The 14,413-nt window shown below is 40.9% G+C and overlaps 1 protein-coding gene across 1 annotated transcript; it reads right to left on the bottom strand.

Annotated features, from left to right (window-relative positions):
• Positions 1-299: 299 nt before the first annotated feature.
• LOC132780627 (vomeronasal type-2 receptor 26-like) lies at positions 300-10,049 on the bottom strand. The gene is made up of 3 exons (XM_060784358.2): positions 9,660-10,049; positions 1,668-1,791; positions 300-1,207 (listed from the first exon to the last, which is right to left on the bottom strand). The coding sequence occupies exons 1-3, from the start codon at positions 10,047-10,049 to the stop codon at positions 300-302; spliced, it is 1,422 nt and encodes a 473-aa protein (XP_060640341.2).
• Positions 10,050-14,413: the final 4,364 nt, after the last annotated feature.

The following is a 14,413-nucleotide window of genomic DNA, read 5'->3' as shown; positions in this document are numbered from 1 at the left end:
ATCATGTCAATGTTTTGCTCCCACATTGAGCTGCAGTGAGAAACGGTTATGACATTTCATTCACTTATAGCAAGAGATCCATATTTTAATTCAATTAAATGTGCAGAAGAAGTCTCAACAGCAATAAAACACTGAAACACATTTTGAAGAATTTGAAAAAAATACAGAGAACATTTTAAAAGCTTCACCACCATAACTGTCAAGATTTGAATGTAACTTAACAATACACATTATTTGAACCTCCTTCCCCACTTGAACTTCATTGCTAAATCAGAATGTTTCAGATCCATTTCTCTTTATTATTTGTGGAAATATTTGCTAGTTATTTGCACTTTTTGGTTCCTATCTAGATGCAGTAGAATGACATAAGACTTAGGTAGAAAGATGCAGCCAAGTAACCCAACTCCAGAGGTCAAAATAGAGAAGATCTCCACAGCCACCATATATTTCCCCTTAGTGCTGAGGTACGTTGGGATGAAGGCCATCCAGACAATGCAGAAAACCAACATGCTGAAAGTGATGAACTTGGCTTCATTGAACCTGTCAGGGAGCTTCCTGGCAAGGAAAGCCACAATGAAGCTCACCAAAGCCAAGAGACCCATGTAGCCCAGAATGGAGTAGAGTGCAGCAGGTGAGCTTTCATTGCACTCCAGGATGATGTGTCCAGGCTCTGAGTAGAAATCAGCATCTGGGAATGGAGGGGAGGTTCCCAGCCAGACCATGCAAATGACAGTCTGAATAAGAGAACAGACCATTATAAAGAAATATGAAAGTCTAGGTCTCAGCCATTTCCGTGTACCGCTGCCTGGTTTTGTGGCCTTGAAGGCCAGAACCACGGTAATGGTTTTGGCCAAGATGGTAGCAAGAGAGACAGAGAAAATGATCCCAAAGGCTGTCTGTCGAAGAAGGCAGGTCATTTTCCTTGGTTGACCAATGAAGAGCAAAGAACAGAGGAAACACAGCATGAGGGAAGAGAGGAGGATATAGCTGAGATGTCGATTGTTGGCTTTGACTATGGCAGAATCCCTGTGCTTAATGAACATTGCAAGTACCAGGGCAGAAAGGAGGAAGGAATATAGAGCAACAGACACTGAAACTATTCCCAAAGGTTCTGTGTAGGATAGAAAAGTGATGCTTTTGAGTATACACTTATTTCTTGCTTTGTTTGGATAGAAGTCCTCTTTGCACTTCATACAGAAATCCATATCTAAAAGAAACAAATCAGATAACATTTGACCCAGGCCTGTAGCCAGGATCTTTTGCATCATTATCCCAATACCCCCATGCATATGGGATAAATTGATCATAGTGATCAGATCATGATATGAATAAACATAACAGTTTAAATAATGTACCAGTAAGGCATTCTCGCGGACCACCCTGAGAATTGGGGGGGGGGGCTGAAGACCCTCCCCCCCCCTCCCCCGGCTACATGCCTGTTTGACCTTTTGTCTTTGCACATTTCCCTTGGCTGAGATATTCACAATCACATATCACATCTATGTATGAAACAGTGTCATGTCTTCTTTGTAATGTTAGCCTGTGGGAATTATAATAACAACAATAATAATAACTATTTTTGTATCCCACCACCATCCCCCTGAAGGGACTCGGGGCAGCTTACATGGGGACCAAGTCCAATTGTAACACTCTCTGGCAATGCCTACCTGACTGGTTGGATATTGCTCCTTTAGGGCATTCAGTACACTGGAAGCAACACTTGGGGTTGGCCTTCAAAGGCATCTTGTGGAATCCAGGTAAGCATTTATTGCTGCACACAGAATGAGGTGGCTATACAGATTCAATATTAACAAGTTATCAAAAATATATAAACAATGCTTTTCATCCTTAACATGTTTAAAAGCAATGCTTTTGGGTTTAGAAAGATTAGCCGTTTACAAGAAACGGGGATGCCCTACTGTATTTACTCAATCTTCAATCTTTCCCCAGAAAGAGCCTCCTCTTCAGCTACTAGAAAGATAACCAGCTGAAGCCTAGCCTTGCCAAGACACAAGGGTGTGCTTTCCACCTATGGAACCGTGAAGCCAACAGGAAATTGAAAGTTACCTGGGAAAGTCAAGAGCTTGAACATTGTTACCATCCTAAATATCGTGGTGTCACCTTAGATCAAGCATGAACATTTAGGGAACACTGCATGAACACCAAGCACAATAACCAGATAACAATTACCAGATAACCCAGTATTGTGAATGAATATGGAATGGCTTAATGATGCAAATGGACATGGATTTTAACCCGAAAATCATTGATTTTTTTTTTTTTAGTTTTAAACTGTTTTATTATGGGTTGTTGTAGATTTTCCAGGCTATATGGCCATGATCTAGAGGCATTCTCTCCTGACGAAAAACCTACAACAACCCAGTGATTCCGGCCATGAAAGCCTTCGACAATACATTGTTTTATTATGAATTTTATTATGTGATTTAACCTGTTTTAAATGATGTATTTATGTGTGTTTGGCATCTAATATTGCCAGTCTGTTTGCCGCCCTGAGTCGCCTTCGGGCTGAAAAGGGCGAGATAAAAGTGTAGTAAATAAATAGTAAATAAATAACATCCTGTGGAAACTTACTGGCACCACATAGGACGCGGAACCAAAATTAATAAGAACATCACCCTGGCCTGGTCTTGCTCAAATGCTAAGTATGGCTGCCTTGTTTGACACAAGTCTGTCCAGACAAAGCAGGTGAACATAGCACTGAACAAAACATGCAGAATAAAAACAGGATGTTTCAAACCTACACCTGTTGATAGACTCTACAAGCTAGCTGACATTGTCCCCCACCTCTGATGGGAAGTTGCTGCTAACTGTGAGAGAAATAAGGTTGAACACTGTGAAAGCCATCCACTGCATGGCTATCAGCCTCTTCCCAGTAGACTCAAATCAAGGAAATGCTTCATAAGAACCACCACTCCTCTTAACGTACTCCCAGCAACAGCAAGAGCATCCCTCTGGGCAGCTAAACCAAGAAATCCCAATTGGATGGCTCCTCGCAAGGGTCTGTCTCCAAGGGCAAACCAAGAATGAGCAAATTGGAAGTTCCTGAACAGACTCAGAAGTATAGTGGGCAGATCAAAAAACAACCTGGCAAAATGGCACTACCTAGAGGAATCCTCCACTTTGTGCGGCTATGGGGCAGAACAAACAACCCCACACCTGAATGGTTGTCCACAATCCCCTGCCTCATGTACAAAGGGAGAATTGTTTAAAGCTGCAGATAATGCGGTTGCTGTTGCCCAGTTTTGGTCAAAAATTATTTAACCACTTGTGCTCCTTCTATTTTTATCAGTTTTATGCTTCTGTATGCAATGATTTTGACACAAAATAAATAAATCTTTAACATTAAAACTGCTCCCGGACCAACACTTTTTTTCTGAGTGGTTTTGATAAGAGAAGTTCTTATGAAGGCACAATAGAGAAGCCCTTTTTATCGCATTTGCAATTTGGAATTCCTTCTTTAGCTATACATTTTGGCTACCACTGCTGTATACTGTACTTTCCAGTGTCAACTCAAAATATTTTATTTCCTAGAGAAATTTAACTTATTTGTATCACCACATTGTGTGTCCTGCTGGTAGAGGATTTTTAAATCCAATAATGTTTATATATTTGTGTATCTAATATTATTTTAATCACTTTAACATTGTTCCCCACTCTTAGACCCATTTTCTTGGAAACATCTCACCTGGATGAATTTGCCATTCCATAAAGTCATATTTTTATTAATGGCGATACTATAGTTTTTTGTGGAATGGAGAGTGACTTCCCCAACGTTCACACTGACCAAGGAGCCATTATCAAGCTGGATCCAATTTAAAATATCATACATTGCCAATTCTCCAGTCCCATTTAAAAAGGCATCCTCAATAGCACTGTTGTTGAAATGTGTTTTCTTAAGGACACTGTGGAGCTGAATACAACAGAGAATGTGAGAGCATGCTGTAATGACTAAACTGTGGCAAAACGAAAATCATGCATAGTTCACATCTTTAGCAATCCGCACACTGTCTTGCTAGAGAAAAAATATGCCACGCAGATGATCAGTAAAGAATAAGGTGTTTACTCTTTGTTATGCAGAGCAACATATATACAGTCATGAGAACAGTTGCTTTGACTCATACAATATCCTTTGAGAGAGATTCAAATGGTCCTTAGGTGTCCAAGGATCTTTTTTCAGCAGCCAAAAAGCAAAAATACAAACTGTCTTGGCAAGCTCCTGCACAGAAAACTTACTCATGTAACTGTTGCCAAAATTCCTACGCTCAGCTAGCTTCTCAACATGGCCCAACCAGCCAGCTTTGAGCTTTGCATTTTTCAGTTAACACACTCGCCAACTGATTTTTACATGCTCCAACATAAGCCATCATCAACTTTTGGTTGGAAGAAAGCTCTTAGGTTCTCAAATCCCACATCTTTCTGGATGAAGAGATCCTTCTAGAGTTTCACTGTCTGGTAGCCGCCCAGAACCGTTTTGAAGACATCCAGGAGAAGAGAACCAAGCATCTCTCTAGTCAATTGGCTCCATTGTGGAACTGCTCTTACCACCAATATGTTCCTTCTAAACTTCAATCAAAATATACTTTTGTGTAACTAAAAATCGTTATACCTTCTCTTAACCATTGGAGCAGCAGAGAATGTATGCCCTCCTTTCTGTGACTTCTTTGTAGATATTTAAAGAATTCAGTCATGCCACCCTTGTTGAAATAACCAAAACAGAGTTTTTGGTTGAAGACTTAGAGCAGCGTTTTTCAACCTGGGGGTTGGGACCCCTGGGGTGGGGGATGAGAAGGGTTTCAGAGGGGTCGCCAAAGACCATCAGAAAACACATATTTCTGATGGTCTTAGGAACCTCTTTGGCAGAGAAGGCTGAAGATCTCTCTTGTCTGTCCTTCTCTTCCTTTTTGAAAACAGATGACGAATCCTCCCGCCAAAAGCCCTCCTCCTGCTGTGATTGTAAGTAAGCTATAAATCCCAGCAACTACAAGTCCCAAATGCCAAGGTCTATTTCTCCCAAACTCCACCAGTGTTCACATTTGGGCATGTTGAGTATTTCTGCCAATTTTGGTCCAGATCCATCATTGTTTGAGTCCACAGTGCTATCTGGATGTAGGTGAACTACAACTCCAAAATTCAAAGTCAGTGCCCACCAAACCTTTCCAGTATTTTCTGTTGGTCATGGGAGCTCTGTGTGCCAAGTTTGGTTCAGTTCCATCGTTGATGGAGTTCAGAATACTCTTTGATTTTAGGTTAACTATAAATCTCAGCAACTACAACGCCCAAATGACAAAATCAATCCCCCCTCCCAACCCCACCAGTGTTCAAATGTGGAGGTATATCAGATATTTACATTATGATTTCTAATAGTAGCAAAATTAAAGTTATGAAGTAGCAATGAAAATAATTTTATGGTTGGGGGTCACCACAACATGTGGAACTATATTACGGGGTCATGGCATTAGGAAGGTTGAGAAACACTGACTTAGAGCAATAGCAAAAAAGTAGGGGAAAATATATTGTGGAAAATCCAGCATATTAAGCAAATTGTCTTAACGTTTCACCTTGACATTTTTATAGAAATACTAAAAGGTGGAAAATAATTTCTTTCCCTCCAAAAAATAAAAATCATAGAAAAACTCTTGCAGTCTCAGCAAGTTTATAGATATGATACAGTTTCAGGAGTCTAATGAAATAAATGAAGATAAATGTGGCTAGATCCCAAAAAGAATAATTATAAAACGTGGATATCAGATTTTGCTTATCTGCCTCTTTTTTTGTTCTGTACTACGTCTTTTGGGGCAGTGGTTCCCACCTTTTTTTTAACAGGAATGACTTGACCAAGGACCACTTTGACCAGGGACCACTCTCCAACATTAGTACCAAAAGGGTTACGAATCAGTTTTTGGTCAACTTTAGATTCACTCTGGTTATTTGGGGTGCTGATTCAGAAAATTGCTTTGGATAAACGACATCAGCTCTAGTTTCCGATACAGAATCCATGCCATCCAGTAGTCACCATCTGCTTGCCCGCAGAAAACCGTTTTTAATCATCTGGAACTGATGTGATAGTAGTAATCTTTTGTGGATAGTCAGCCTCTCCCCTCCTGACATCCCCATTACCTCGGTACTATGGACCTCATCACACTAGAGAGAAAAATTCACTTAAAATCCCACTTCTGCCTCCTGCAGAATTCTGGGGTTAGTAGTTTAGGGAGGGGCCTTTAACAGCCTAATTAAACTACAAACCCCAGAATTCTGCAGAAGGCAGAAACCAGATTTTAAATGGACTTTTTTCTCTAGTGTGATGAACTCTTATAAGAAGTTTTTGTAAGACTAGTCACTCTCGTTGCTGTGTGGTTTTGAGGCAATGGTGTAGTAATGGTGAGGCCATGGACCATATTTTCGTTCTTGCGGACCACAGATTGGGAACCACTATCTTAGGGCAAGGACTGTCTTGTTTCTTATTGCTGTTACATGTCAAAGATTCTGGAATCCTTTTCCCCCACAAAGGAAGGGGTAAAATGCTTCAAAATAAATAAAATTTCCTGTGTCTACAAACTGTTAGATCAGGGATCCACAAACTTTTTAAGCAGAGGGCCAGGTCACAGTCCCTCAAACTGTTGGAGGGCCGGATTATAATTTGAAAAAAGCAGGAATGAATTCCTATGCACACTTAAAAACAATACAATAATTAAAATGAAGTACAATTTTAACAAGTATAAGTATGGGCCTGCTTTTGGGCGATGAGATGGGATTGTTGTTGTTTTTATTGTGTGTTTTCAAATCATTTCAGACTTAGGTTGACCCTGAGCGAGGGCCGGGTAAATTACCTCGGAGGGCTGTATCCGCCCCCCGGGCCATAGTTTGAGGACCCCTGTGCTAGATCCCTCAACACACTGGCTCCCTGGCTTCAGGGATAGGGGTCCTCTTTTTTTGTTGTACAGTGGTATTGTCGCAGAGAATGCACTCACCTGCCAGTGAGGGATGTTTCCACGTCTGAGGCTATGTCTCCTTTTTTTATGCTCTGACCTGCCTTCAGATAGATTGTGCAATGCTTTAGCCACCCCAAACACAGCTTTGCAGATACTATAGCTCAGAGGGATCATGTTAACCTCAAAGTGGGATACATCCAGCTTCTCTTCTCCAGTACACGACTTAGCTCCAAATATCCTAAACTGTGAATAGGGAGGAGGCAAGTTGCAATTAAATTCTTGACTCCAGAAATTCTTAATGAAAATGTCATTGGGATATTTATTCGGAGTCACAGACTGCAGAAAAAACTGGAATCCTGGAATCTCTTTCTTTTGAGAGCCAAAGGACAAAGCACCAGGGAACGGTTTTGTATCGATAGACATATCATTTTCCCATTTAGACATGGTTAGCCACACTTTTCCTGCCAATATGATGTGAGAATGTTTGTGTATGATGGTGAGGAATTTGCTGTCGCCATAGACAAAGACAACTTTGCTTGAGGACTTCCTCAACTCTTTTTCTCTCTGCATCAATTCCATTAGAAATTTAAACTGGTCCCGGAACAAAATTACGTATTCATGACAGACCCCACTCTTCTGCATTTCATCTTCCAGATTATGGATAAAGTTCTCACTTCTGCCATATATAGCAACCATAAGTCCAATCCAAGTCCAACCAAAGTGGAGAAGCAATTGAATGACACCTTCAAGCTGAAGATGATCACTTGGATATATCTGATACATGGAGGGGAATTTGATTCGATCACCTAAGACAGGGTCAGAGGAGCCATAACTGATCTGTGAAAACACAGAGTTCTCAGATACTTTAACAAAATTACTATAACAAGAATTCAGCAAGAGAGCCAGTTGTGGTTAGGTTTTAGGCCAGGAGGTGGAGTACAATAGTCTCCATTGAACCATGTACAGCCACACACTCTCCATCTGATGTGCTTCACAGAGTTGTTTTCAGAATAATAGTAAAGGAAGGAGACTTGTGGCTACCATACAGGAGCATAAAAGGAAAGGTGAGATATAAATGTAATTAATAATAATAATAATAATAATAATAATAATAACAAAACAATAATAATATACTTTATTTATATTCTGCTTTATCTCCCTGAGGGGATTCAGAGCAAATTACAGAATATACATGGCAAGTATGCAATGTCGTTATACAAGTAACAAAGACAGACAGTACATAGACAGAGGCAAGGCTTCCCTCTTTTTCATCTCAGCATCTGGAGGCTGTGCTCGACTTTGCCATGGAGATGTGCTATTGTTCCATTTTTCCATGCCAAGGAGCCTGTTGTCCACGGACGCCTTCCTGATCGAATTGCCGGCATGTTTTTAGGGGCGCCTTTTACCTCCCCACCAAAGAGATACCTGTTTATCTACTCATATTGCTGGTTTTGAATAACTAGGAAAGCAGAAGATGGGGCTGGCGGTGGGAACTCACCCCAACCCATGGCTTGAACTGCCAACCTTCCAGTCAGCAAGATTTTCTGTAGCTGGTGGTTTAACCCGCTGTGCTAAGCTCTTAATAAGTGCATTCAGAGGAATTGCAGATCACAGGATTTCCAGAGCTTGCTCCAAAAGTCTGAGATTTTACAAGCGACAATAGATTAGAAAGCTATACCTATAGTTTTTGCATAAGGAAGTAATTGTAAGACCTTGTGAAACAGAGAGAAATTTTCATCACACTAGAGTTGAAAAATCTACTTACCCCTATTTTGTATTTTCAGCAGCTGTGTGGAGCATTTATTTACCTATCACGAGACCACTATAAATAGCACTAAAAAAACTACCAACAATAAAATGCTTAGGTAATAAAAATAAAGCAATTCAAAATACACAAATAAAAGTCATCAGATGCTACCCACCAGTAAAAAGTTTATTTTAAAAGCCACAAACTTTACTGAATTGAAATACCTTAGTTGGTCCAAAGAAACAAAAGACAGAGTTAATTTCTTTTTTTGTGGTAGGAAATCCAAGAACCCAGAAGCCATCCCAAAAAGGCCTTCTGCAGTGTAATCATCTAAGGGCCATATAACCCAGGATATCAAGGCAGATAATCCACAATATCTTCTTTGACTGGATTATCTGAGTCCACACTGCCAGTATTTTCTGTTGGTCATGGGAGTTCTGTGTATCAAGATTGGTTCAATTCCATCATTGGTGAAATTTGGGAAGCTCTTTGATTGTAGGTTAACTATAAATCCCAGCTACAGCTCCCAATGACAAAAATCAATCCCTCCCCCCAACCGTACCAGTATTCAAATTTGGGTGTATTGGGTACTAGAAATACATCCTGCATATCAGATATTTACATTACGATTCATAACAGTGCCAAATTTGAGTTATGAAGTAGCAATAAAAATAATGTTATGGTTGGGGGTCACCACAACATGAGGAGCTGTATTAAGGAGTCGCTGCATATAGAAATTAGGAAAATAGCTTGGATCAAAATTGCTTAGGGATATATGGCAGAGCAAAAGTGGGTAACATGTATGCTTTCCGATGTGGGACTGCAACTTCCACTCTCAATCAACAATATCTGGAATTCTATGGGTTGCCCATCTTTGGCATAAAGAGACGCCTTTAAAAGTATCTCCATGAAAGTCCACTTGGAATCATTTAAACAGAGATTTACATTTACTGAACTCTTACCTGTGGTAACTTGTAGACCTCCAGCATGTTGGCCATCTGCACAGATGACTCTGATGTCAGCCCCCCAATGACAGCCACCATCTTCTTGTGGCCTTGGCAATTGTAGTTGGGATATATTGTGACCTTCTCTGCATCCTCTGTGCCCATCATGTTATAAGAAGGCTGCCCATAACCATAGTAGGACTCATATCCATAGAGAGGAGGAGGAATCAGAGTGAGCTTGTCCCTTTCAGACAGAAGACTAATAACATTCTCATAGGTTTGGCCTCCATTATAATTGTTGTCATAGAGGCGGAATCCCAGTGAAATGTTGGGTAAGAAATGGGGATCCTTGTTGATTTTCTCCACAGCAAATACAAGTGCCAAGACTTGCTGGTAGTTCTTTGACATTAGTCTGTTGGGAGAACAGCAAAACATTTCTGCAATGAAAAACTACCCAGTACAACACACAGTGAAAATGCTTTAGTCAGAACTGTTCCCGGTCATTCCACCACTTGGATCAAAAGATGAAATAGTACTGGGTTGCTGCCAGTTTTCCGGGCTGTATGGCCTTGTTGCAGAAGCATTCTCTCCTGATGTTTCATCCACATCTATGGCAGGCACCCTCAGAGGTTGTGAGGTCTGTTGGAAACTATGCAAGTAAGATTTATATATCTGTGGAATGTCCAGTGTGGGAGAAAGAACTTTTGTCTGTCTGAGCTAGGTGTGAAGGTTTCAATTGGCCACCTTGATCAGAGTTTCTCAACGTGGGGGGTCGGGACCCCTGGTGGGGTTGCAAGTGAGTGTCAGAGGGGTCACCAAAGACCATCAGAAAACACAGTATTTTCTGTTGGTCATGTGGGTCCTGTGTGGGAAGTTTGGCTCACTTCTATCATTGGTGGGGTTCAGAATGCTCTTTGATTGTAGGTGAACTTTAAATCCCAGCAACTACAACTCCCAAATGTCAAGGTCTGTTTTCCCAAATTCCACTGATTTGGGCATATTGTGGATTTGTGTCAAGTTTGGTCCGGATCCATCATTGTTTGAATCTACAGTGCTCTCTGGATGTAGATGAACTACAGCTCCAAACTCACCACCACCAGACCATTCCAGTGTTTTCAGTGTTGGTCATGGGAGTTCTGTGTGCGAAGTTTGGCTCAATTCCATCATTGCTGGAGTTTAGAATGCTCTTTGGTTGTAAATGAACTATAAATCCCCCCAACTACAGCTCCCAAATGAGAAAATCAACCCCCCCCCCCCCAATCCCACCAGTATTCAAATTTGGGCGTATTGGATACCCGTGCCAAATTTGTCCTACATATTAGATATCATAACAGTAGCAAAACTACAGTTGTGAAGTAGCAACAAAAATAATTTTATGGTTGAGGGTCACCACAACATAAGGAGCTGTATTAGGAAGTTTGAGAAACACTTCTAGTAGTTCTTCACATAGTTCCCAAGCACTCCAGTAACATTTCCAGAATGCAAATTAGAGGCTGTCCTACACTTTTTAATGGCAGTATTGAATACTGAATTTTCAAAGGAGAAGCAGCCATTAACATGCAACACATGCTGAAATTGTTGTTTCTACCAGATTCATTTTGGCTGCCCTACACCTCTCTTTGTATCCAGGGTTGTTAATCGGTTTCAATCATCCACAGCCTGGACAAAGAAAACCTTAAGAACAAATCTAATCCTATGCACATTTTCTAGTTTGAACAACCTGCTGTCAACAGGCACCATCCCATCTCTCTTTATCCTTCCATTTTATGTACAGAAGAAACAAAATACTTACAATGTTTTAACCGTGTTAGGCAAAACCTTCTTAGGATGATCTTTATAATTAGTTCTAGGAAAAATTTGCTGAGACAGCGACAACACTCCTCCAAGAATAAGATCCCCATCTTGGTAGTAACCTTCTGCATAGGATCTCTCCAGATGACAAAGAGATGTTGCCTCCTTGCCTGCCACATGAGGTAGAAGCAATATGATAAAAACCAGGAAGAGCATGGCAGGAGCATCTTCCAATGATGACAGCTCAGGTATCATCTTCTATTCAGATGAATTCTCATTTTCAATGTTGTGGAAGTCTGAAGAAAAGAAATGAACCAGAGTACTTGTACTTTGAGACCTATCTAATTAACCAAAGTACTTTCCCCAATTCCTTAAATGGAACTCAGATCGGAGAACACCTATGCACCTAAAGGATGTCCTAACTGCTCTGTTTTCCTGCTTATTTTTCAGGTGGTTGCACAACATTGCCCCAAGCACATGGACAAAGAATAATAATAATGATTGCACTGGTCCCCTGGCAGATGTTGATTTCAGAGGTTTCGTTCTGAACTTTTATCTCCCAGGGGTTATTGACATGGACAAACATGTGGGTGTTTGTCCATGGATTTGCCCATCTGCAAGAAGTAAATGCATGCTGTGTGATTCCTGAATCCCTCTGTCTCTTTATGACTCCAAGGCACCAGGCATTCATTCTTTTTTGATGCTGAGTCTGGTCTTTGTCATTGTTTCTGTTGCACCTCAGCAGGAATTCACCTTGCTCACAGCACTCGCCAGGAAACCAGATGTGATAATAAACAGTTTATTGATAAAACTCATATAAGAAGGGGCCAAAGGCACCTTAATAAAATAATAGGGTAAAAATCAAAGTGTTAATAAAGATAGCAATTCCCAAAAGCAATATATAAATCCAAAAAATAAGGGTTAAAACATGTTACAGTAAGTTGTAGCAGGAGCAAGTTTGTGTGTGTGTTGAAGAAAAACCTTATGATGGTAATTATTTTGGGCAGCTGGTAATGTAGGTCAACCAGCAATCTTGGACCACACCCGATAGGGTATAACTGTATTGGTTTTTAAGACTACAGTTCTGGAGAGCCTTATCCATTGGCCTGTGGATACTCCACCTCAGACATCAGAAGAGCTGCAAGACCAAGAACTAGCCACAAGAGTAAAGATGAAGATCCACCCAGAGGAAAAGTGTTCCTGCCATACATCAAGGGAACCACTGATCGCATAGGGAAGCTGATGAGGAAACACAACATACAAACAATCTACAAACCCACCAGGAAAATCCAACAAATGCTACGTTCAGCAAAGGACAAGAGGGATCCTCTCACCTCTGCAGGAGTCTACCGTATACCATGCAGCTGTGGACAAGTCTACATAGGGACCACCAAACGCAGCGCCCAAACAAGAATCCAGGAACATGAAAGGCACTGCAGACTACTTCGTCCAGAGAAGTCAGCCATAGCAGAGTACCTAACCAACCTGGACACAGCATTTTATTTGAGAACACAAAAATGCTGGACCACTCTCACAACCACCATGTCAGACTACACAGAGAAGCCATTGAAATCCACAAGCATGTGGACAATTTCAACAGAAAGGAAGAAACCATGAAAATGAACAAAATCTGGCTACCAGTGTTAAAAAACTCTAAAATTAAAACAGCAGAGAGAAAAACAGGCAGGGACATCTAATCACCTTTCAAGAAGAGTTTGCTCCAGGCACTGTCAGCCCATTGTATGCTAATCAAGGTGGTCAGTTGAAAAGATTCACACCTAGCCCAACTTACAAAAGCCTTTTGTCTCACCCTGGTCATTCCACAGATATATAAACCCCTTTTTCCCAGCTCCAGCAGACCTCTGAAGATGCTTGCCATAGATGCAGGCGAAACGTCAGGAGAAATGCCTCTAGAACATGGCCATATAGCCCGAAAAAACCCACAAGAACTGAGTGATTCCGGCCATGAAAGCCTTCGACAATACAAAGAGAAGAGTTTCTCGCTCCAGTAGCGACAATGTTGCTTCATCTAAACTCCCAACAGCCCTCTCCCTAATTTATGGGCTGCAAAACATGAACACATTTCTTTGACCTTGAGAGACCAGCTTCTGCCTCTCTTTCCCATGGTTTTTCTTGCACCTGAATTTCTACCCCCTCAGAAGCAGCCTGGTATCTCTGTCTAATGCTATCCTCTCCTTAGCCACAGCATCTTGTTCCAAAACCCATCTGGAGAACCATCTGGAGAACCATCTCGCTTTAAGAGATGGTTCATCTGGAGAACCATCTCGCTTTAAGACCCCCTCTGTCTGGGCACCCATAGAATCCTTGCTCTCTATTGTTTACACCCACAGAACCATCAGGCCCTACACCACCAAATCTCTCATCTTCATCAGCAGGCTGAACCACAACAGTTTCCAATGTTTTTTTTGTTTTGTTTTTAAATGAGTGATACTTTATTTTGTCTCCTTGATGGAAGTGGATTAAGATTGAATAGTAAATATACAGAATTCCCCAAGTTACAGACAAAATAGGTTCTATAGGTTTATTCTTACATTTAATTTGTATGCAAGCCAGAATAGGTACATTTTAAGTGTATCTTCAGACTTTTTAAAAATTGGATAGCATAGGGAAGGGTTAACACCTTTGAACATTTATTTTGCTGCCTGTAATTTATAAAATGTTGATTTGCTATGGACACAAGAATTGGTGATAAAGCTTCGAGGGAAACACCCTTTCCCCATGATTACTCTTTCAGGAGTGAATTCCCTTGATAGGGGTAGATTTCCTCTCACTTCCTGTTGTCTCATCCCCTCCCCTTTAAACTATGAGTTGCATGTAAGTCAGATGTTTGTAATTCATGTCCCCAGAACTGTTTGTACATGCCCCTGGGTCCCTTCATAATCATCAAGATTTGAAGCTGAAATTTAGTTTTTTAAGGGTCACAGATAATGGGGGCCCATTACCTGGTGAGATCTGCTAAC

This window comes from Anolis sagrei, chromosome X, assembly GCF_037176765.1.
Source record: "Anolis sagrei isolate rAnoSag1 chromosome X, rAnoSag1.mat, whole genome shotgun sequence".
NCBI classification, from domain to species: domain Eukaryota; kingdom Metazoa; phylum Chordata; class Lepidosauria; order Squamata; family Dactyloidae; genus Anolis; species Anolis sagrei.
The sequence above is the reverse complement of the archived record's forward strand: the minus strand, read 5'-3'. Positions and strand labels throughout refer to the sequence as shown.